Source organism: Amia ocellicauda, chromosome 12, assembly GCF_036373705.1.
Source record: "Amia ocellicauda isolate fAmiCal2 chromosome 12, fAmiCal2.hap1, whole genome shotgun sequence".
In the NCBI taxonomy this organism is placed as follows: Eukaryota; Metazoa; Chordata; class Actinopteri; order Amiiformes; family Amiidae; genus Amia; species Amia ocellicauda.
Window position 1 is genome coordinate 741,327 of NC_089861.1, and position 25,926 is coordinate 767,252.

General features: G+C 46.4%; 1 protein-coding gene across 1 annotated transcript in view; it reads right to left on the reverse strand.

Moving 5' to 3' along the window:
• The window catches only part of pdgfc (platelet derived growth factor c), a 59,703-nt gene that overhangs the window by 23,906 nt on the left and 9,871 nt on the right, over positions 1 to 25,926 (reverse strand). Inside the window, exons 2-3 of the mRNA XM_066717999.1 lie at positions 9,258 to 9,453; positions 3,769 to 3,949 (exon numbers count right to left, since the gene is read on the reverse strand). Of these exons, the coding sequence (XP_066574096.1) occupies positions 3,769 to 3,949; positions 9,258 to 9,453 (377 nt within the window). The remainder of the gene's footprint in view (positions 1 to 3,768; positions 3,950 to 9,257; positions 9,454 to 25,926) is intronic.

The window sequence follows — 25,926 nt, forward strand, 5'->3', positions numbered from 1 at the left end:
GTAAGCATTGCACATCAGAGAAAATTGTAGCTATTAAACCATGTAATTGGGCTCATCTGAAAAGGTGCCATCGATAATATGTAGTAAAGGGGAGCGAATGACCACAGTCCTGTTAGTCTGCTCGTCAGAATCGAATAGACCAATGAGAAACAACAACAACAGCAACCAAACAATCTGTGTTTCACTTGATTGCTGTCAAAGGACAAAAATATATACTTAACACAGATGATTGGCCATTAATTATCCTGAGAGATACCTGTAATCTGGTCCAATACATGAGGGAGGCTGGAGACAGTCGGGACAGAGGGAGACGCATAGCGCAGTTTCAGACTTTCAACTTCAAAATCAGCAGAGAGACCCAGAGCGACCTGGACAGTCCAGTCCAGTTAGTGGGGGACGAAGGACAGGAGAGCCTGTCATCAGGCTGGGGCTGTGAAAATGTATTTCTTCTTTCTGCACTTTGTGAGATACGTCCTAATTACAGTGCAACTGCAATCTTCTTTTGTATAATTATTAATGAAGCAACAGTAGAGATTGGGAGAATACGAAAACATTCCTGGTGTCGCTGTGTCTCGGTCAAATAATGTCAGTGTTGTCCCACCCCCTGTTTTTTGCATTCTCATACTTGTTCTCAAATAATGTCATTTTTTTAAAGTCACAAATTTGAAAAATTCAGGTAGATCTGTCTAAATGAACACAAGCTTGTTATCAGTACCGCCTGGTAACACGCTGGACGTAACATCACTGTGGTGCCGGTTTAGCTTGTCTGCCATAACTGCAGCACAAGAGCCCCCCCCACTGCGTATCCAGCTGTAGCGGCTGCTTCCCACACCAACCCTGGCGTGTGATCACATCGGAAGCAATCACTTTCCATGCTTTGAGAGAGAGTCTTCCCTTCTCCGCTCATTCCTCTCCCACTGTAAAACAACCCCTGCGTCATCGGCACATCAATGGGAACCACGCAGCAGCGGCTCCCAGTGTTTCTGTTTGATGCTTTATTTGTATTTATTTATTGACTTATTTGCCTATCCCCCCTGAAGAGAAGACCCCTGCGCCCCGTGAGACAGACGCCCAATTCTTCGCGCGGAGGAGCAGCTGTGAGTGCTCAGCCATCCACACTGCCCTCCTCTCACGGCTCTGCACATCACTCGTCTGAGCGGCCGTCTAGACAAGTCTTTTAAACCTCCCTGAAGCCCCGGTGAGGGTGAAACTGTTTAAACTACTTATACATGTGGTATGTATAAACTGTTTAAACATCATAAGCCCATTACAGCACTTTTTTTTCTCTCTTTTGCTCACAAATTTGTTTCCCATTAAGCACAGTGAGAACATTGCTCAGAGAGAGAGGGGATTGGGGATAGGGCTCTCTAACTCTGCAAAGTTTGGGTAAGAGTGTCCATGGACAGCCCATACCACCCAGGATTTAAATAAGCAGTATGGCAGTGAGAGAACTGTCTGCGTTCACATCCTCCCAAGCTGGCGGGGTTGGATCTACTATTGGGAGTGAAATATGCTCAGACTGGAGGGATGGCGACGGCACAGTTCCCTCCAACAGAGTCAGTGTTTCCCAACCAGCAGCCTGTGGCACATCAGAGCACCACAGAACTGTTGAAATCACACTTAAACTCAGACTGGATAGGATCCTTTGATCACTTAGTTATTAATGGACACCAAACGAGCATGATGGGGAAAATGGCCTCCTCTCGATTGGACACTGTCTTATGTTCTTATGTTCTTATGACTGTCAACCCTAGCCAACACCAAAAAAACAAGCTAGGCCCCAAAACTACACGACTGATTGAAGTAGACACAGCCTTGACCTTAATGAATGATGAAGTTTAATGGTCTAACCCTAATCCCAGCCGGGACCAGTATGTAAACATCAGTGCGTTACCGGCTGCACTGTCAATACAGTGTCAACAGAAGAGTCCTGAGCCGACACCCCTCTGTGTCACATCAGGGCGTTACCAGCCTAATTGCAGTGCACTGTCAAATTCTCTCATTTCGGGTGTGCCGTGGAAGATTTTCTCCGTATATCCTGACAAGTGCCCCAGTCCTGCCCATGACAAGCATCCCCATGACATGATGCTGCCCCACTGTGCTTCACAGTAGGGATGGTCTTCTTTGGGTGATGCCACATGGCTACAGAATCTCCTGCGTGTTTCTTGCACACTTCAAACAGGACTCAAGGTGAGCTTTCTTGAGAACCATACAGGCCAGGTTTGTGGAGTACTGGTATATTGTTGTCACATACATTGACCAGTCTTGGCCATTAAAGCCTGTAGCTCCTTCAAAGTTGCCATTGACCTCTTGCTCGCCTCTCTGTTCATCTCCTTTTTGCTCAGTCATCTAGTTTGGAGGGACGGCCTGATCTAGGCAGGATCTTAGTGCTGCCACTTTTTAATAATCATCTTGACCAAGGGATATTCAAGGCCTTTTATCTTTTTTATACCCATCCCCTGATCTGTGCCTTTCAACAACTCTGTCCTGGAGTTCTTCTGAAAACTCCTTGGTGTTCATGGTTGAGTCTTTGCTTTGAAAAGTGCTACCCAACAGAGGGACCCTACAGGAAGTGCTGGATTTATCCTGAAATCATATGAATCACTACAATTTAACACTGATGGAGGACATTTAACTTGGTGTGTGATTTTGAAGGCAATTGCTCACACCGGAGCTATTGCTATTATGGGGGTGGACACTTATCCAGACTTTCTATAGGCGCTGTACACACACACACACACACACACATTCAGCGCATCTCAGAGCAGCAGATCTTTTTAGAGCATGGGGGGCTGTCAGGGTTGCTGCTCCACTCTGTGTGTGGTCTAACATGAGACGACAGACAACAAGAAGACGCTTTTTAAGTGCTCTATTCCAGCTCGCCTGGCCAACCTTCAGTGGAATCCTTTTTATCCTTTCTTCATTTCCAGCTGCAATAATGAATCAGGGAATTAGTTCATCCTTGGTCAGGAAGCCAACAGGCATTTTGTCGTGTTTGTCTAATCGTGTCAGTAGAACTTCAAATCTTCCGTGCTTGCCAAAACACTCACAATCGGAGCATTTTCTTCTTCTTTCCCTGGGCTTTTAATGAAGCGCTGAAACAGGAGTGGCTGGACTCAAAAGACGAATTCATACAATTAGAGAAAATAAATCCGTAACCCCTACGGACATGTTAGACGGCATTTCTGTTTATACAGTTATGAATAAAAGCATGTGCTGGAATGCGTTTATATACATCACAATGCAAACAATAACTTCACAGGAACTGAGAAAGACCCGTTCTATACATGTGGGTATTACGGATCTGTGTTCTTTAAGCCTTTCGATAACATCAGATCCCAGAGAACAGAATCATAATCAATACCAAACAATGTGACGTCATCCCTTAGTCAGAACGGATTTGAAACGACCATTTTGCAAAACTCTGAGATTCACGTACAAAACAAATTAGTAAATAAACACACTATTCTGACCAGAGGCAGAAATCCAGAAGGACCATGTGATGGAATTTACTAAAATAGCAAAGACGGGCCACCAGAATGCAGAGGGAGATTTCTGAGACGGACACTGTCATTTCTACAGTGAAAACAAGAATAAAACAGCTGAACAGACTGAGCTTCAGAGGACTTGAAAGAAAACACATGGGACCGGTACTGGACAGAAGTCTAAATGGGTCGGCACTTTCCGGTGAACAGAACAGCCCTGTACAAAGCAATCTTCCGAACCTTTGCTGTTTTCACAGAGGAGATGGAGAGAGATGTGTCTTACCGTGTGGAGGAGAGAGTAATGAATGGAGAAGCCCGGCTCCGAGGGGAAGTACTCGTCCGACACGAAGCGAATCCGGATCTGGCTCCCCTTGGACACCTGCTTTCCCGGGAGGGGCTGAGAGCCGCACCAGCGACCCAGAATCACGCCATCGGAGGGGTCCTCGATCTCCACAAAGTCGTACCTGGAAGGGACGAAGGAGACAGGGGTCCGAGTGAAGGCAGTGCGGCTGACCGTGCCTGGACCCCAGACCAGAAGACTGGGCCTCACGGGCTGAAGTTTGAGATCTCCTCATCAGACACACAGCTCTAAAGAACATATATACATTGTAACAGAATTCCAGCAGAATAAACACATATCTGAATAAACACGTATCTCTACCCACAATGCCTTGTGCCGAAAGCTGTGCAGTGCAGTACAGCGACACCAGTAAAGCTGGGATTTGTCTGCGGAAATGTAATGTCTCCTCTTCCTTCCTCTGTTTAAATCCTTCTAGTTAAAATCTTCAAAGAGTAGAGGCTGAGTGGCAGGCGGGTTGCCAGGGAAGCCCTTTGTCTCATGATCAAAGAGTTTTTAAATGGACTGAATGCATCTTCTCGGGTAAAAAGTATATTATTATTATTATTATTATTATTATTATTATTAGTGGTGTCAGTCAACTGTTTTGAGTTGAAACTCTGCTCCATTAGTGTGTCGCTGCATTTCTCAATTAAAGCCATCTTAAACATGTACTTAATTCTCCTGATTAAACTCAGGGGTCATAATTTCATCACAAATACAATAAACGCACATTGTGTGGCAGCTTCGTGAATTCAGCTCCAAGCAGAAAATTTACATCAGAGCCCCTGTATGAACTTCACAGCCCACATCACCAAGACAGTTGTTAATATCAATATTCACTGCACTGTATTGTTTGCATTAAAGAAAGGGCACATGTATGTATTTTAATTGATGAGACATGGCTGTAGGACTACATACACATTATTACAACACAGTTGTTCTCAAGCATTTCGGTTTCACATTAATTTACACAGATGTTTTGTGTGGATGTTTGTTTTTGTGGAAACTGGGAGAAGAGCAGAACGTTGCTAATGCTACAGCACGGCACAAACCCATCTATACCCTTCAATCTTACAGGATCTGTCAACAAAGAGCATTAAGTATCTGTATCTGTAATGACCCTTGCACTTCCTGTAGTTTTGGAAAGTACATTTCTCCCGACCCTATCGTGGGCCAGCCTGACTGAAGTGTGATTTCGATGCGGCTGCTCTCTCCGATTCACAGACTTGCTGCATTTGTTTCTCCCTTCCCCTCTGATTCCTTCCCTTTAATATAACACTGCTAAAATGCCTCTCAACTTTCTTACAGATAGTTTCTTGCCAAACCTGTAATGCCTCCCCTGTGCTTCTTTGACTGGAGATGATTTGTCTTAAAATGAACCTACCTCTCATTCCTCCTAAAATAACTGTAGCTGGATGGGTGCCATTTTAGTTCTGCCTGCATGATCCCCCTTGATCCTGGAGGGTTCAACGTAGGGCTGTTTGTGAGAGTTTTGCCAAGACTGGAACGAATCCTCCGAGTGCTGTTGACATGCGGACTTGCTCTTTAAACAGTAGTGCCAATACAGATACTTGGCCTTGGAGGAGCCTGAGGTTTTAGTCCTGACTGGTTTGAGTATAAATAACTGTGAGGAAGAAAAGCTCTCACTGTACAGCAAGCTAAACATGTCCACAAATGCCCTGGCACTGACACTTTTCTATCTCTGCCTTTCTAACAGTCGAAAAAAGGGTCTGCTGTAATCTGACGGCCCTGGATCTGTTCAGGGTCTCTCTACTGGAGCTGGAAAACTGTGCGTTGCACAGGATCCTCGCGAAATCCCCCTTCTCCACATCTGACGCAGTCAAAGAAACCGCACTGAATAGTCAGTCAGTCTCGTGGAATGCAGGTAATGAATGTATCTGATTTATTTATTGTATCTGATAAATTTACCAGGGTAAGCTTCCCTTATTTGGGGTTTACCTGGCTGTATATAGTGCGTTATAGTGGGGTCTTGACTTTGAGCCAGGCAGCGCTGCACACAACACACAACAGTCCCCGCTGCGTTTCCAGTCAGTGAACAGGGATCAAAGCTATCAGGAGATACATGTATCACTTCCTGGAGCCTTTTGATCTACGGTGTGCTGTGATGATTTTTAAAAATGTGTGTATTTTTTTAGGCCTGTTTACTTGGCTTCAGCAGACGGCAGCGTTATATATATTCATGCAGCCTCAGCTCTGAGGAGCAGCGAGTCGGTGATGCAACACCTTGCACTTTGCACTGCGATTAATGAACACCTTCGGCAGTCAGGTTCGTCAGCTCTGCCAGCAGCGCCGCTTGGTTTTTATTGTAAATGTGTAAGAGACCTAAAAGGCCCTGATTAAAATAATAATGATAATAACATCTCAAAAGTAAAACAGTGACGGGGAAAAATACGTATTTTACGGTGGAATAAAAGCCAGGGGGGTCACAGGACAATCAGACCTCTTTCAAGGAGAAGAATTTGCTACTCTGCATAACCCTGAGAACCCCAGACAAGAGGAAGAGAAATGGATTCGCAGAAAACACCAAAGCATCAGTGTAGCAAACTTGGCTCGGTCCGCAGTAACGGCCCTAGTTACGAGTCAAGTAGTCAGACAATTTAAGCCTTTTTGGCACGTTTCCATGCCACTTGTTTTCAATTACGGGGTTATAAAATGCTGTTTGACAACTGTATTCAGTTTTCAGTATTCAGTATTGGCCGTAGCTCCGGTCTTGTTGTTTTTCTCACTTGCATTCGGTATGTCGTCTGAAACAGTCAGTGGAAAAGCAGACTGCGCTTCATTTCGCTTCACACCAGGGGGAGCGGATTGAATTTGTATTACTACTTTAAGGATATATTTATATGTATCCACGCCTACACATCCATGGAAATCTGCATTCACGAGCAGGGCGACGTTTCAGTGAAGAGCTGAAATAACCCTCTTGGCTGCTGGCCATGCCCAGTACATCAGTACTCTGCGCAGTCCTTGGTGCAGCAGTACATGGCGGATAATTGCCAATTATGAGCCGTCAGTCAGTCTGTTACATGTGGCCTGTTGGGACCAACGCTAGCTAACAAAAGGGGAATTGCAGTCGTGCACATTACTGTTTTTGCACATATTGTTATTCTTGCATTAATTGTGTTTTCTACATTTTGTAATGGTTTGGAAAGTGTTTTATTATGACAACTGTAGGTCACCCTGAGCCAAGGTGTCTGTAAATAAATGAAATAAAATAAAACGGGGGAAAGAACAATCACTCAGAACAAGAAATGGACTGAGAGGGCACGTTATCCCATCGCTGACACCAGTGAGAAAGCTGCGCCAGCCAGTCTGTGCCAAAAAAATTAAAAACATAAACTGGGAAGCGGGGATCCTGCAGGGAGGATTCTTCAAGGCTGTAGCTTTCACCTGTCAATGTTAGCCTCTTGGCCTGGAGCGCTGGTCATGATTCCCAGATCCACAAATCCTGATGGCGCGATCTTCTCTGATGACATCCAGTCCGCCGCCACCGGGACACTGAGCTGTTGTGCTGAGACGAAGCCCCTCGGGGGGTGAAACACAAGCAGCTTGAACTCTGATGTAACACTGCTGCCTGGCCTGAGTCGGCGCTGTCCTGACCCTGGTTCAGTGATGAAGGACAGCTCGGGATATCTTCTTCTATGGCCTCCTAATAGCATGATACTTATTATTCCTCCCTATGGGGACCCATGAAATCATAGATTTGCTTCTGCAGACCGCCCAGGTGGAAGGAGCTTTTGACGACCAAACTGACAGGCTGAGGGTGTGACATCGCAGCGCCGAGATGCTATAGTATCGACCTCCTCTCACACAAGCTTTACACAAAGTGAAGGTGTCTCCGGTGGCCAAAAGCACGGTCACAGTTTGAGTCCAAAACACTGAAAATCCCCCATTACAGCAGAAGGCAGCACTTGTCTGAGGCGTATTTCAAGCTGCCATGTCCGCTACATGCTAGTGTGTGATCAGTTTGATGTGCTCTCACACATGACTTTTCCACACAATGGTATTGCTCCCATCCGGAACTTGCGAGTGTTAAGATGTAATTTAATGAATAAAACGCACTTTGTGCTCTGCTCTCCATCAAACTCACTGTGAAGGAAGTCTATATGTGTGACTACTGGCAGAGACATGGCAGGGCACCGGCGCGGGGCACTCAGTCTCCCCCTCTCCACACTGATCAGCAGCTTCACACACCCCCACAGACAGCAATGGAAATGAAAGGCTCAACATCTAACATTGAGGACCGGAAACGGGCGGGACTTGTCAGGGGTTTGTGTACATGTTCATGATGTAATGCTGGTGCAATGTGCGCAGCTTTGGAGCCGACCCAAGAACCGCACAGCAGCCGAGCCTCTAGCGCAGTGGTTCTCAATCCCGGTCCTGGCGTAATTCTGACCCTGCTGGTTTTTGTTCCAACTGAACTCTCAATTACTCAATTGAACCCTTTGAATTTAATTGATTACATTTGAATCTTTAAATTGTGTAACTGATAAAAAGTTGGTTCCTTAATAAGATAATAATTTCCTTATACAAATTTATACTTAACTTAAATCTCCTACTGTAAAAAAAAATGTAAAGGCACTGATTTAGGAAATTATTACTTCAATTGAGTTTTCAATTAAGTAATTGAGAGCTCGGTTGGAACAAAAACCAACAGGGTCGGTGTTCTGTCACCCCGCTCTGGCACCGTGCGAGTCCAGCTGGTTCTGATCATGCACTGCATCAATAGTGCTCTAATTTATTTAGACACGGCTGAAACAGAATTAAAAGCAGGCCCAAAGATCTCCAGCAATGTGACTTTTAATTATCATTTCGATCAATTTCGATGTATAGGACACATTTTGTATACAGAATCAACATTGACATGTGTGTTCCGTGACACAGAAGGGATGCACATCCTCAGTACACACACATGCTACTTACACGCTGAAAGAGGCTTCAGCCGCAATGCTTCTTTCAGTCCCCGTAATTATTATCTGCTGGCAAATGCCTCGACCCAAAGCTCATTACAACATCATTAAGGTAATGGATTTAGAATCCAGCGCAGCAAGTTGAGTCAAGTGTCAGGAATCCACAGACATCACAGCATCCCGTCGGAAAAAGTGATATTGCAATATCTGACTCCCCTGCCCTGATCGAGCTGCGTGTGGAGACTTACGCACATTTTCAACGAGCTAACAGTGACGCAGCGCTGGGTTTCCTCTCCAAATACTTTAGATCTGACCGCTGACCTTTCAAATATAAAGTGAATTCATCTGCCATCAATAACAAATATAATTTGCCCTCCCCACCCCTCAAGAACAACTGTAGAAACCTGAACAATGACACACACAGAACCCCAGGTTCCCATCCCAGCCGGTGGAGACAAACCCTCCCTTTCAACCGGCTCATATTTCTGTCAAAGGTCTGCTTACTTGCATATACCGTCTTCTGGATCCTCCAGCCCAAATCTTTCATCAAACACCAGCTGGATCTGCACGTCGTCTCCGGCCGCCACCAGCCTCCAGACCAGCACCTTGTTCCTGGGATAGGCATGGGGGAACTCAGGGCTCTGCACCACTCCGTCTCCGGACACCATCATGACCTTCTCATGCTGGGAATCCTGTACTCCTTCAGAAAAAGAGAAAGAAAGGAACATATCGATAAAGACAAAACAGACTAGATAAGCTTTAGCATTGTATCTTGTTTCTTACACAATAGTTCTAGGAGGGGAAGTTAGTGTAATATCTCTCTTGCTCTCTCTTTCGCAGAAAGAAACAGAGAACATGATCGGACTTTTGGCAGCACTGAAATATCATGTCACCAATAAGCATATGCACCGCAGACGCAATTGCCCAGATCGTACGGCCAGCTGCTTCATGCTTCACATTAAAGGAAGCATCTGCCCTCTACGCTAATGTCAAAGCCGGAGTTTGGACACACTTTGAGGCCGAGAGTTGTGCCGTGTCCATGTTGTGTAGTGGCTCCAACTGCTTCACATCCAATACCACGAATATGCATCTATGCAAGGTGGGCTCCGAAAGAAGGTCGAGTTTTCTCTTGCTGATCTTGTCTTCCCTCCCTCTTCAAACAGACAATAATAAACCACCGACCCCATGGCCCCAGTGTCACACTTGACAAATATACACGAGTCATTGCACTGACTGCATACAATCATCGCTTTAGTTTTAGTGCTGATGGTGAGAATGGAATTTGAATTTTGGTTACAGAAAAAAAGTACTGTGAATTTTGATCTTAGCGTTTTATTTATTTATTCGTTTTTTGGTTAGATACAAAAGTGTCCTTGAACAGCTACATATATAACTGATATTATTTCTGCACAGCGTGTAACAGTGGGAAAGTCATCCAGGGCCTGTGATCGCCATAAACATTACCATTGCTGGCTTCACGGAGACACAAGACCAGGTTGTGTATCTGTTTAATTCTCCCTCTGTAGCTGGTGTTGACTGTTTCCTGGCAGTATTCACAGCTCTGCCACACCGGGTAACTGTCTTACCTGCAGCCCAGCTTCCTACTTGTCTTTCCTATCAGAGGCCTTTCTCAGCAGAACACTTCTCTGCCCGACAGGGTTGTTTACTCAGACTGATCTCCAGCCGGCGCTGATTCACGCGTCCTGCTCTCACTGAAGACGCTGCGGAAGAGCTGCTGCACACGGGAGGGTTTATTAATCCCAGCGCGGTGTTTTTTTAACAGGTTCCTGTGCTATATTGTGACGGGGGCGCGGACAGGTTGTTAATGAAGCCCTGTTGATCTCTGCCCTGGACCCTCCTCTGCGGGGCCTCGGGGGGCTGCCAGCTCTCGGCGTGAGAGCGAGATCTCCGCTGATCACCGCTGACGCAACGCAAGGTGTTATTAAGACAAACGGTGTTCCCGTCCACCAGAGCGTCAAGTTCAGCGCAAGTGTGTGAATCCATTAAAGATATTTAGTGCCTTTAAAGCCGTTTACAAACAAAGTGGTCCATCTTTGCTTTTCAAACGAAGCCCCCCAGGTCAACGCTAAGCCCTGCCTGCCTGACGCTGGTCCCGATGGTCTCCACCTAGGCTGACCTCTCTGGCTGGCATTCAATCATCCATTCAGTGCAACCTGATGAAACCCGGCGTGTTCAGAGGACCGCGGCCCGGTCCAGCGTTGCTTCAGAGGAGAGCCGTCACCTTTGCTAGTGAGGACGACTGTTTTAACTTCTCATCCCATGAACTGTAGTGGCACGTTGGCTTCGATACAAAAGTCACACACTGATGCGGTCTCCAGGGTTTTATTAATTAGTGGGTAGCTATCAATGGCATGGGCAAACAGAGATAATAGAAAATTTCCTAAACACAACCTAGAGAATGAAGTGTTTTTCACTGCAGGAGAGTATATTTAAGACATTAGGATGCAGAGGCTGACACATTTTCATCCTTGTTTCAAATCGAACAGAGTCGCGTTCACACAGTTCGCACATTGTTGGCAGATCCCAGCTGGAGCGCAGTTAATAAAATATAGCGCCTGGGGACGGGGACTGGCACCGTGGTCTGGACGGGGAAGGCCTTGGCAAGACGGCTCTTGCACGCCGCAGACTGTCAACGAACATTGTGCGCAACCTGGCTGCAAATCCCCCCGAATCCCCCAGGCAGCCATTGAAGTGATTGCTACATACCCAATTCACACCCCCGGCACTCAGAGAAGAACAAACGTCTCCAGTGCGTTATATAAAAGCCTGTGTTTTCGCAGCTCCAGCCAAGAATGTGTTGATGGTTTTCGGGCGAGAGCTTGACGGTGCTTTTCAACCTCAAGTTATAACAGTGGCTTCAAATTGCCCCCCTCCCTGTGCCGCGTTTGCCAGCACTGGAGAGTTCAGAGTGCTGGGCCGACCGGGAGCAGAGCGAGGCGCTCGACCACAGGACCAGCTGCACCGACCGCCACTGTCCTGTTTCTCATTACCTCCGAATTACACCCGAGACACGGCCCTGCTCATAAAGAACATCATGATTCATGTAAATATGCTTTTTTAGATGTGTGGACATCTGATCTGCGCGGAGCCCCCCGGGGACACATGGTCTTGATGAAGTCGACGCAGCCCCCCCATCCCATAGCCTGGCAATCAAAGAGGAGCACAGTTTAAATATTTTTCTCAGTGCCACATCCAGAGAGGAGCTGAAGAGATTGATGAGACACACATTTATTTCAGAAGGGGCCGACGTACACCTGATTAAAACCGTGGCGTTCAAGGGGACACGCTGCCCGCACCGCCGGCCAGACAGCTGGCGAGGAAGACAGATTGTAAGAGACCGCCCGGGTCCCGGAGAGGTGGGGGGCTCCTCAGACAGAGAGGGATCAAAGGCAAATCTCTTACACTGTGACAAATCACTCGGCAATTTATTAAGCCAGAGCAGAGCCTTGACTTCATACTGCACATTTTATTCCTCTTAATAACAAACACTGGATAAGGAGTCCTCCCCCGTCTCCTTCCCTGGACAACACACACACACACACACACACACACACACACACGCATGCACACGCACACGCACTAACTGTCTCACAGATGTCATAATTAAATATAAATAAATAAGGAAACAGGACCCAAGATAGAGTTTGTGAGATCCTTTTCTAAACTCATTATGGGTTATGTTTGTTGTCACAATGAACCGCAGACAAACATGAAATAAACACGGTTCTATTGGCCCCATGCACTCCATCACACAGAGTCTGTAACTCAAGCCCCCGATCCTCGCTGTGTCTACCTCATCGTGCGGAGCGTTGTGTATTACTGGGTGGCTTCCTCACACCCTGCCATCTGTGTGTGTTTATGAGGATGGAAGTAGAGAAGACCCGACTGTGTTTAAAGTGTTACGTTAAAAGACTCTTCCTTCACATAATTTTCCTGCCAGTCCTGTGTTTAGAAAGCTAAGTATCCTTCAAAAACAAGGACAGTGCAGCCATTGTACTCTGTTACTTATTAGCAAGAAAATCCCCCCGAGCAAGAAACTAATGGCAATGATTAACCTTCACATGGCCCAGAATGCAAAGGGGCTTCTTACATCCAACACACACAGAGTGCGATATTCACACAACACTCGAGTATAATTTATACCACTAAGAAAAAGGACAGTCCAAGAAATAAATAAACATGGTCCGCCTAATCCCCGGGTCCGTGAGTCTAAATACAGACTCATAGCTGCAAGTCAATCGAGGGGACCACCGTGTAATTACATCTTTTACTGTTTAATCAATGTCTCCAACAGCATTGTTAGGATAAGCGGTTATTTGCAGGAAGCCATTAGGAAGAAAAATAATCCATTCAATTTCAGTTGGCGAAATTCGCGGCAGTGCAGCGATCGAGAGCACTTTCACATCTCAATAGGCTAAGCCCTTGTATTGTGTAGAGAGGGAGTAGAAAAGTAATGTGCGTTCATTACTCTGGGCATGCAGGGACGGTTTTTGGTTTCATTCATCTGCCAAGTTGATAGCAGAAGCGAGTGGAAATGATTTCACACAGTAGCAGCGCCTTCGGTTTCTAAAAACACAATTGCAAAGAGTGCGGTACAGACTTGAGTCCTTACAGAGAGGACTGCTTCTCAAAATGGCTGTTAGTACTTCGTCTTTGTAGGCAACTTTGTAAAGTGTAACAACACTGAGGAAAAGGCACGTTTCTAGAATGTTTCTATAAAAAATTTAGAATATGCTGAACCAAAAACACAACATGAAGCACGTTGAGTAAAAGATTATTAACCAATAAAGCAATAAAACCAGCTCTGTTTCTGTGGCTTGTAGTTTCTAGTTCCCTGTCTAATTTTCCCTGTCTTTTACCAGAATAAAAGCGAAGAGAAAACAGAAGCATCCTTTGTTTCCATACATGAAAGACACCTGAGCAAACTTTTCTCCCTGTTCTTGCAACGCAATCAATTTCTTTTTCAAAGAGATTTGCCAGTAATTATGTTAATTATTTTCTTCTTGGCAGCAGCACGATCGGGAGAAGTTAATGATCCTCCACAGTAGCTCAACAGCGGCTGTTAAGTCATAGTGTTTCTGTGAGGAAGCCAAAGACACGTCTCCGACCCTGTTTCGATCCCGGACTCTTGTGAACCCACTCCCACCCGTGGCCCATGGACCGCAATCGCACACAATGCTCTCAGAGGGGTCCTGCCACTCTGGGGTGTAATTTTAACATTTGCTTCCCTTCATTTACATTTGCACTATATATTCAAACACTGTCCATTGTTTTCTTTCTCCCACAGTGAGAAATTAACATAATCCCGCAATTCCCAATCACAGTTTGGTTCTTCGAGGTGTGTGGCACCTACTGGATGTTTTTTTTAAGATATTCTCCTGCTGCTTTGTATTTGTTCAAGTTAAAATTCAATCACTGTTATAAATTGTACGTTATTCCATAAAGAAAACACAAACACTCTGTCCTCTGCAGTAGCTGCTTCAGAGAGCTTATAAAATGCTCTAATTTAGGTCTGTAATGATCTTCAGCTGCAGGTCGTGCTGTATCGTCTCTCTTCAATCTGGGGCTGGAAGGGGGAATGCAATTCTAATACCACACGGGAAAGGCCTGCAATGAAAAGAGGTCTGATAGTTTCTCTTCTAGATCCAGGGAAGTTTGATTCTCAGTCTCTGTGACCGTTTCAGCATCTGTTGCATATTAATGTTTTTTGCAGTGGTTACTACAGGTGCAGTAAATTCCAAGCGCAGTCTCAACTATTTATGACTTTTGGGTTTACAGTCTGTCAGTGAAGATGCCGGGCGGCGCTTGGGAATGTTTCATACCTTTCGAGAATAACGCGGCTTTACGAGAACCTCGTCCGTCATCAACGAATGTGTTGTGCAGATGCTGGTGGCGCACGTTATAAACTCAATCGAACTCAGGATTTACAACGCAGCGTTTGCGCCAAAGCTTGATATGGTTCTGGCCTGACAGTCGTCCGCTAAACACGTCATGCAGATCTTATCAACGTATATCTACACAGAGTGGCAATTTCACCCCAGCTTCCCTTCAAATATTTCAAGATATCTCTAAATAAGTTAAAGATATCTGCAAATCATTTAGAGATACACACAGGTGACAAATTAAAGGAAAAAACAACATACAGTGTCTCAGTAGGTGTTGAGCACCACGAGCCCCAGAGCAGCTTCAATGCTCTTGGCACAAATTCTACGAGTCTCTGGACTCTACTGGAGGGATGAACACCATTCTTCCAAAACATATTCCCTCATTTGGGGTTTTGATGATGGTGGTGGAGAGCGCTGTCTAACACGTCGGTCCAGAATCTCCCATAGGTGTTCAATTGGGTTGAGATCTGGTGACTGCGAAGTCCATAGAATATGAGTCACATCATTTTCACACTCATCAACCATTCAGTGACCCTCGTGCCCTGTGGATGGGGGCATTGTCATCCTGGAAGAGACCACTCCCATCAGGAGAGAAATGTGTCACCACAGAATAAAGGTGATCACTCAGAATAACTGTGTCATGATTTAGAACATAAGAACATAAGAAACTGTCCAATCGAGAGGAGGCCATTCGCCCCATCGTGTTCGTTTGGTGTCCATTAATAACTAAGTGATCAAGGATCCTATCCAGTCTGGATATGTTCCCAAATTGTCTCTTCAGCCACATCGCTGGGGAGTTTGTTCAGATTGTGATGCCTCTCTGTGTGAAGAAGTGTCTCCTGTTTTCTGTCTTGAATGCCTTGAAGCCCAATTTCCATTTGTGTCCCTGGGTGCGTGTGTCCCTGCTGATCTGGAAAAGCTCCTCTGGTTTGAAGTGACCCTTCCCTCTAAGGGGACAAGTGGACCCAAACCATGCCAGGAAAATGCCCCCCACAGCATAATAGAGCCTCCGCACTCGGCCACTTGTGGAGAATATGGTGAAGGATGATTCCTTTTCTCCACATCTGTGTAGACCAGTGCCTATGGTTTTTGCACCACTAAACTCTCAGGTGTGCATTTGTCTTTGTAATGAGGGGTTCATGCACTGCAGCCCTGCTATAATATCCTCTCTGTGTCGTTCACCACAGACTGTTCCTGCTGACAGTCGGATCACGTCCTGCTTTGACATTCTCAGTCACCTGGGAAAGAGCTGCTCTTCTGTTTGTCCTTACATATCACAGTAATGCACGAGCATCACGGTCATCGAATGTGCGCTTTCCACCACAATGTCCAACCCTCTTTACTGATGTCCTTCCCATAGATCTCAATGCAGATCCTTTCCTCTTGCCGTCTTGATCCAAAATCGAGGTAATCTGGGCCTGCTCAGCATTTGTATACATGCCACAGAGCATGATAGGATGTTAATTGCTTAATTGTATCATGCAGTGAACCTGTTTGGAGGCGTCTGCATTCGTTATGTTCCTCCACTCATTTATTCAGGTTTTTCCTTTAATTTGTCACCCGTCTGTATCTTACTTAAAAGTACATTTAGAGATATCTTTAAATGATTAAGAGATATATTTATATATTTTTTAGACATGTGCAAATCATTTAGAGATATATTTTAAAAGCAACTTAATTAGATACCTGTAAATGGTTCAAATATTGAAGCTTAATCAGACGGATAAATAACGTGCCTGTAAAGAAGTAGCCGTACAGCCCTTGGTCTGGTTAAAGATCATCAACCGAATGCAAGAAGCAATAACCATGGATCTGCGATGTTCACTTGCTTTCTTGTGCCACATGAAAGGCGGCTGTGGGGGACGATTCCCAGCTGCTGTGGTCGGTATCAATGTCCGCCGCACAGCTGTAATTAGTCTCCTCTTAGACTGACTCCCTTCCCTGGCGCTGTAACTTTACACCGGCCGGCAGGGCAGCCAGGGCTGATGTTGTCTGATGGTGCTTTAATTTGCCGTGTGAAAGTGGACGGACACGGGCAGGGCACAGGGCCGCACACATTCCTGCGGAGGTTTGTTCCGCTCCTTTAAAACTCTTACCTACAGTGTAACGTTCACAGAAAAACATTTTGTCTCCTGTCTTGTTTATTGATTGATCTATGGCTCCAGTCACAAATAATCGCATTATAGTTATTGGCGAAAGAGGAAAAAAGACTCCACAACTGTGGAAAATAGAGACACACAGAGACAGAGACACACACGGTAAACACAGACACACATGCACACACAGAGAGACACAAACAGACACACAGACACGCATGCACACACAGATATACAAACAAACGAGACACACAGACACACAGAGAGACACAAACACACACACAGACACGCATGCACACACAAACACAGACTAACACACGAGACACACAGACACACAGAGAGACACAAACACACACACACACACACACACACACACACACACAGACACAGACAAATACATAAGACACACAGAGAGACACAGACACACACAAAATAAAGCACAGCCTTGATGAATCCCAGTGAAGGAGCCCGGGTGAAGCCCATTGTTTATAATGAATGGCTGCTCAAGTGGGTTGTGAAAGTGTACAAGTGCAGGTCCACTCTATTCCTCGTCGGGAACTTTTCCCATCTCGTTATCTCGCCTCATCTCAGCGGCGCTGACTGAACCTGTCACTTGGGGGTGAAGAGACGAGAAAATTAACATGGTCTTGGCTGAACGGAAACCGAACAGAGCCGGTCCCTGGTATCGCGCGCCAGTCCTCTGAATGCCAGTCCTCAATGTGTCTCCAGTGTACGGCATCACTAACGTGACGGCTGAGAAACAGCGCAGCCACGCTCTCTGTAATAACTTGTTCTTTCTTTTGGGCCAAGAAATGTCTGGCCAAGAAACCCAAAGCATAGTGAGTGGCTGTCAGGAGTGTCGGGGGGGCTGGGGAGTGCGGGGTAAATAGTGTCCCCTCTTCCTGGGAGCTTTTATAAATTGTTATGTTCTCCTTGTTCTGCTAATTTTCCATGGTAGTCAGTGAGGCTCTGCAGAGAGAAAGACTCCAGTTCCCTCAGTATTGTTCAATGTGACCTAGAAGTCTGACTCTCACATTTGAAAATGATGCAATTACGCAAGTGCCGGCGGTCCCATGTTTGCTTTCTCGCGAGTCGATCCAAGTCAATATCAGTGTGAGCACAAGGACACGCTGGACAGAGCGACTCCGGGCTCTCAGAGAGAACGGGCTGAACTCGGAGCTCACAGAAACTCAGTCATCTTGTGAAAGCATCAATTTCTTTACTGTTCTGGGGAAAGCAGATGAACCGCAGTAGATTCGTAGGCACTTGGGGAATATTTCATCAATATATCATGTGTTAGCAAACAGCTTTTGTGGTTCCTGGGTAATTCAAAACAAACCTTTTAAGAGTCTGGCAAATTCTGCAATGCATGCTGGGATGTGTGCATAATCACAAGCCCTCTCTTCAGGTATCATACCAGAGTGAAACTCTTCTTTACCCTCCTGTAGCTGTTTGGAAATGTACAGATGTGTCCTAAACGCAGCGCAGGGAGCGAAGAGGAGGCGCAGTTTGTCATTGTGTCCTGACAGAGGCTGTGTCTGACATGCTGCTCCAGCTGTGGTGGGGTCTAGGGCTGAGAGGACAAATGATCCCACCTCTCGCCAGGTGTGCCAGATTGCTCTGACTCAAGCATGACTAAAGGACCCATCCCCACTGCGGTCTGCCTGTCGACGCTGCAAGACGAGTGTGCTGAGGGCCTGACCGTCCATGTCCCTACATCAGCAGCTCTACAGCCCTCTGTGTGTGTATCCGCTGTTGAGCACGACAGTCCACTTCACTGTCACTGTCACTGATGCCACCACATCTGCCTCCCAACTGACAACTGCCTTGCTTGGTGGGCTATCCATTGTTTCAGACACACAGTAAACACGTAAGCCACCTAGTTCTGCTCCTAACGGGACTCAATAGAGAAACACGTACAGAAAACAACAGCCATGGAGAGCACGGGCAGTTGTGCGTCTCACTGCGGTTTAATTTCCTGTCCTTCAGATGGCCGTCTCTGAACCCATTAGCATTCGCTTCCCATCGTCCTCACTCTGACTCCGACTCCACTATGACTGTGATGTGACATGGCACCATCTATGGCATCTGAGATCTCGGTATCCATAACATTCCCAGGAATGGAGAACCGCAAGGAATAATATAAAATAAATCACAACTCAGAAGCGAGAACACCGAACACTCAGATATCTGTTCGGCAGTTTGTTGTTTTCACTCAGCGTTTCTCCTTTGATGAGATGAAGTCCGGAGTTAATGTGGGGCATTTATAAGATTATTTACTCCCAGTTTTTATGTCTGTATCTGAGTGTATCATTTTACTCTAGAGTTTGACATCAAACACTATAGGCATTTGCGACAAATCAGCCGTCGCTCTGCAAACGTATTCTATTCTGAATTTACTAAAACCACTTGAAGAAAGAACAGGCTTTCAGAAAACCATCAATAATCCAGGGCTCGATGTTCAATCCATCACAGAGGAGAGACACAGAGGTCAGAAATCAATGTAAGGAAATAAAGCACATGATGCATTCTTCGTTCTGGAGAGTTAATTGAATAACTTAGTTAACACACCTACACACACACACACACACACACTCTATGAAAACAGGCACTACAAGAAGACATCATCCAAGACACAACACAGCCAGGCTCTAGCTGGCATCTCCCCAGTCGCCCACACCAACAGACACGTCACAGATCCTCAGAAATGACCGAGTAATATCCTTCCCAGCTGTGGGGTCTTACAGTGGAGGGGCTCGGTGGCCTTTGTAGACACATCTGTCAGACGCTGGCAGCTGGAGCGGGGAGTGAATTACCGTGATATGCAGCCCCAGCCGCCCTGGCAGAGTCTCGCATTGCAAGATCAAGATACCATTATTAAGAGCGAATAACGAGAGACCCGGGGATAGAGTTTCACCGATGACTGATGCTGCACACATCACACTGGGAAACAAGGACACTGTAATGCCTCCCAACGTCTGGAAAGGAAGAATCTCCTTTTTTGGGAAAGCCACTCGGGATCGGTCGTGCAAAGAGATCGTGGAAACGGACACCGCTCTCCAGCTTGACTGTGTGAATGGGTGTGCTGCTCACGGGGGTGTTCCGGGGGGACGCAGGCGGAAAGGCTCGTGTGTATGAGCTTCGGCTGAACGGGCGACGCTCCCTGTTGTAAATAGAGGAGCTGGGCACCGTCTTAGGTTGCCTCTCGCACAATTGCCACAGTCATGGCCGCAGCAGCCAAACACATTTCTAACACCGTCCATTGTGTCAGTCTTGAGACTGGAGGAGTAAAAATGACAACTCTGCATCCCTGGAGGCACTCTTCGTGTTTTTAAATGTACATATCCCTCCCCAACACACACACACTCACACACTCTCTCTCTCTCACACACACACACACTCTCTCTCCCTCTGTCACACACACTCTCTCTCACACACACACTTTCTCTCCCTCTGTCACACATGCAATTCTCTCCTGAACTCTTCCTATTTTAGAAACCCGGCCCATGGATTTAGCCTATTCTATATCTGCATGCTAATTAAAAAAAATGAACTGACATCACATGACAGGCGAACACAGGAAAGCTTCCAAGCCGAGCTGCGCGTCACTTTCCGAGGGCCCTCTCTGACTGGTTTTCCCGAGGTCAGTCCTCCCTGTAATGTGATTTTCTGCTGCCGACAATTACAGGACTAACCCTTGCCAGGCGAAAGGACACACCGGCGTTCCTCCAGACTCCGACTCGGGCAATTAAAGCGCCAACTTTACACTGCGCTTTGGTCTCGGGGTTGTTTACCCGAGCCCGTTTGATCTGTCAGAGCTACCTCGTTCTTTAATTAATTCGAACTCCAAGTACTGCACTTTCCGGAGTTTCAGCTTTCCTGACCTTAATGAACCGGCGGAGAGGAATGAAAGAGAAGGGAAACCGCCCAGCCCTCGCAACCGCAGAGCTGTTTATTCAAATGCTGCCCTCCGAAATGAAAGAGCATCAGTCAATTACTTTCCATGTCAGAGGAAACGCAACTTGTGCGCTAAATAAACATGTGTTTTGTACAACTCATCTACTGAGACGTGATTCTCAGACAAAATTATCAGTGTGCCGCACTGGAGCCCGAAACAGATCTGCCACTAAAACTGTAATCTAATAACTCGTAATGGGCCAGTCGGCATGTACAGTATCTCTCCTGATTATGGGTAACGGAATTTGAAATTGCATAATCCCACGGCTAATTATTTGAAATGAGAAGCAGCGCATCTGCACGCAGAGTCTGCAGAGACGGAGGGCAGCCATCTGGAGCCGCAACGCCGCACCCCCCGCGCCCGACTCGTTACTCCATCAAGTTTCCTGTAAAGACCGAGATTATTAATGAGTCCCGGGAAACGGATTGGGAGCTCGATGGAAACTGACGTCCTCTGTTCAGGGCTATCGTCGGCGGAGGCCCATAGCTCACAATTACATTTTTCACTAAATGCAATTAGAGAGAGAGCAGAAAGGGGGGGTTGTTGGAATGTATATGGAGAGAAAAGGGATACGGAAATGAAAAATGTCATTCGGCTGTTTCTAAATCAGTGCCTTCCCTCGAAGTTTTTTTTTTTCACTCCATGAGGACGAGAACGTCGCTGAATGCTCCCGGACAGAAGGCAGCTCTTCAGGGTCTCTCGGTTTTGTTGGGTCTTTGTGGCATTTTAATCAAGCAATGGAATTAATCGAACAGAAACCCTTCTATTCAACACCAGGTGGCGCGCTGCAGACCGCATTGTTGTCAAGAGGCCTGGGGATTAAGCTGTGAGTCCTTGATTCAAATGAAACCATTGAGATATGACTTTCTTCTCCCTCTCTCTCTGTGTCTCTCTCGCTCTCTCTCTCTCTCGCCTGGCAGCTGTGAGGCAGTCCTGTGGGAATGTGCTCAGACTGTTTCTTTTGAACTGTCAGCACATATGCAGCTGAGAAGCCGAGAGACGCGGCCTGTGGGAAGGGGGTGAGAGCTCTCGCTAGAAGGGGGTGAGAGACAGGGAAGGAAGAAAAAAAACACTGCTAGTATAAACAGCTCCTGGGCACAGTCATTCACAGGATACCGGCCTCTGGAGTATCTCAGGCACAAATACAGTGAAGGAGGTTTTCTCTTGATGCCGTTGAGCCCTTACAATAGTCTCACCCTGCGCTATAAACGCTGTTCCTCCCCACTGCCTTCTCGTGTGGACACTGGACACAGACCGGACACAACAACGGGTCAGAGATGGTTCTTGAGCAGTCCCTCGTGCGCAGCCGTAAAGGATTTTAACACATCATGCCACCAACACATTTTATTGTCTCGAAAATATGTCCAACAGCTTATGAAGCCCAAAGTCCTGTCCCCATCTGTGCTCCTATTGTCTGCCGAGTCCCATCCATCACCCCGTCTGACAGATTTATACCCAGGTGAAAAGATTATTAGCAGCCTCGTAATAAACCTGTGAGTCACATTTGTACTGAGCTTCAAAAGAGCTCGGGTCTTTTTGGACCCGCTTCGCCCCGCTGACTTTGAGAGCGTGCCAGGCCCTCTCTCTTCATTGGACTCGTCTGATTGTCAAAACACTTCACAGTCGGCCCGCGGAGAGAGGAGATCAATCATCGCGGGATATAAACTACATCTGCAGAACATTCTGGGAAGTGAAACGCAGGGAGAGGTCCAAACTATTAAAACCAATGTTGTATTATGTAAAGCTGTAAAGGTTTGCCTTACAAAACAGCCCAACGATTATTCCAGTTGTTAAAAGGCCCAGAGGGGGTTCTACTGCTTCAGGTACGAGACGTTTGAACCTGCAGGAATGCTTGGCGTTTCTCCGCCAATGATGAAGCTCAGATTTTCGGACACTTTTGTACTCAGGTATTTGTTTCTTAACTCAGAAACAGAGCTTTTGATTATGACCAAGCAGGTGTCATGGTGCCGCTTTCTGCATTAAGCCCTTTTTAACCTCCTTTGCTCATGTCCTGCAACTGTGAGGATTATTCCCTCGAGCGAAGAACTGCAGCGAGTCAATTTTCCTTGAAAGCCAGCAGAACTACCCAGACCGGGATAGTGACATGATTTCCGGCAAATACTCGTGTTTCTTACTGCTCTTGTTACGACATTACTTTCAGATGCACTAGTTCAGTACCTGGACGGCAACAACACGAGTTTTATTCAGTGACTACAGCGCAAAGCATCACAAAGCTTTGTAGCCATTTCAACCCCCAGCAGCACTCAGAACTGTGGGCGGCTCCGAAGAGCAACAAACAGCCAACAGGCATGGCAACAGTTCAGCTCTTTTAATAAATGGAGGCTCGACTCCCTCGCTCTGAATGTGGGCTCTCATTACGCCCCAATGCACAGTGCGCTACACAGCCCGTCTACACAGCCCCTGCTCACGCTTTTACTAGGTCTATAACGGGTCCCATATGTGGTGTGCGTTTAATGATGTTGTGGCATTTAAGAGAGCTCTGTACACAGCTCAGTTCAATGTGGTGCAACCCCAATTACTTTCACTCTGCATTTTTTATTCCACCTATTTTTCTGCGCTGAAAAGTGTGTGTCACTTATTTACTTTACTTAACATACTTCACTTAGGTACTTATTTTCTAAAGTGCTCTCCTTTAAAAAGCCTGATTCTGCTGAGTCAGTGGTCAGGGAGAAATGTGTTGGTGTGAAGCCCAAAACAGGGGAAGGCTGTTGACTCAGCACGTCAGGTAACTGGCGCCATCAACGGGACTGTGGTGTTTTTAACAGGAGATGAAGGCAATACACTGGGCGGTAACCTGAACATACAGAGATGCAGCCGAGCTCACAGGAGGAGCCCATCCAAAGCCGTCCCTGTTTGGGAGACATGCCTGTCAGGGGAAGTGTGTGAATGCACTGGCATTTCACAAAACTCTGAGCACACTTTGGCCTCGTAGGCAGGTCTGTTTTCATGCTAGAAGATACACAACAACTAACGATGGCTGAAAAAATAAGAAACAATTCCTGCAGGTTGGCATTTTGGCCAAGACAGCGGCAAGTTAGGACTATTATTAAGGAAAAGCCTTTTTCTGCGACTCACAGTATCCCATCGCTGGATTCACCCACCTTGTTGTATTCCTCCTGATCCTGTAGGACAAGAGCATCTATCTCCAGGTCTTCAGTTCAAACTGTTCATTTATAAAGACAGAATCATTTCACTGTTAATGGTGCTGGCAGTGTTCAGTCATTCAGAGAACAAGCAGCCCAATATTCTTCAGCCCTCAAGGACCAGACATCCCGTCGTTCAATGAGTAACTTTGTTGATCATTAACCATCAAGTGCCATTTTTTTAAGAAGAGGATGCAGGAGACCAAGGATCTCTAGGGCTCTAGGATGTCCACAGACTCTGTCTAGTGCTGGCCAGCTGTGAGTCCAGCTCTAATAGGCAGGTTGAGACTGTTATCTCCTCTCATCTTCACCACAGCCTCCCTGCAGTTCTCTCATGTTCCTCTGGTGTCAGTCTTGGCACGCATTGATCATCTTCCACACAGTCACTCCTGCAGAGCCACAACCCTGCAGGTTTCACAGGCCTCTACATCGTCAGCCACCAGACACCTCGAACACATGGAAGCCTTGAATAATTAAGCCCCACAATTGGCTCAATTAAGCAGTTTAAGGATTTGGATTAAACAAAACCCAGAAGGCTCTTCTGCTCTGCGGGTCCCGGCTGCCCGGCGCTGCTCAATATCCTTAAAATCCTGGGAAAACAATGTGTGTTCTGTGATCTGCAGCAACACACTGAAGAACGTTGTGTTGACTTGTGTGAAGTAAAAAAAAAACCACACAACACAAGTGGGCACTGAAACGCCCCTGCAAGTAAAATAATAATAACATTAAAAAAACACAATTGTCAGCAGCACATAGATACTGGTCAGTATGTATTTAACCAGGTTGGTGATAACTGGGAAGTGTGCCCCACCAAAGTTTCTCCAAGAAGCACCGAAAACACAGGGAACTTTCCAACTCTTTGCACCATCGATCTGCCGGTGCTGAGCCGAATTCCCACACAGCTGGGGGTCCCGCTCTGGCTGGGCCGGGAGGGACCCTGTCAGCTAATGTCCCCATCACCCAGCTCGACCAGAAACAAGCTTGAGCAAGTGAAACATTCTGCTTGTTTCCATTGCAGACCGATCCATTACCCACGCATTAAACACTCTGGTTACTTTATGTGGCACTGGAGACACTGACGACGCCTGCTTTCACTTAGCGGTTGAATATTGTGTCTACACTTTTCGTGTGTGTGTGTGTGTGTGTGTGTGTGTGTACACATGTATATCTTGAGCTTATACAGATCCAAGGCTAATTATGGGTTTTATCAAATTCATTGCTATTTCAAGAACAACCCGTGTCAGGTGCGTGTCCGAGAAAGGACGGGACTTACGGTGCCCGAGGAATTCTTCATTAAGGTCAGCTGTGTGTCTTCAATATGCCTGCTGACTCCCTGTTAGAAAGACCCCCGATCTGTTGACCGTGATTATCTTGGTTGTCTGAGGCTACTGGGCATCTGAACCTTTGCAGACTTCATAGGGTTGTGCAATTGATGATGAAACAAAGAGCATTTTTAAAAAGCTACTAAATTAAAGCTGATTGCACAGAAATTTGAACTTGACTAGACCTCTCCCCCAGGGTCTTGGTTTTGTCAAGATGCTCATGTCAAGCACCAGTGCTTAATTTGTAAATCAGAAGGTGCTGGAACGCAAAGTGTAAATGACAGCGGATGGGTGACGAGGCAGGCGCTGGTCCCGGAACAGTGCAATTTGTGCGAGCGGGTGGCGGCAACCCGGGAAGGGGGGGGTGTCAACGGTCAAAACCCTGAGAGCAGGTGGCGGGTGGTCAAGAAGCATGAGACCGGGGGGTGGCGATTGCTGCCACATTAGGTACAGAATCAGCGTAAATAGGTACCGGAACACAGACGATCAAAATCCGAGATCCGGCAGGATCCGCCACAAATGCACTGGGGATCCCCCAAAACAGGTAAATTCGGAGGTACCACAAATTAAGCCCTGTCAAGCACAACAAAGAGGAATGGGAATGGGAAAATAAATGTTCACCGTCAATTCTTGTTCATTCATAACATCATAAGAATTTATAACCCTAACCCCTCCAGCTGTAAAAAACAGCAAAAACACAAATGGGTGAATGGCTTCCTCTCGTTTG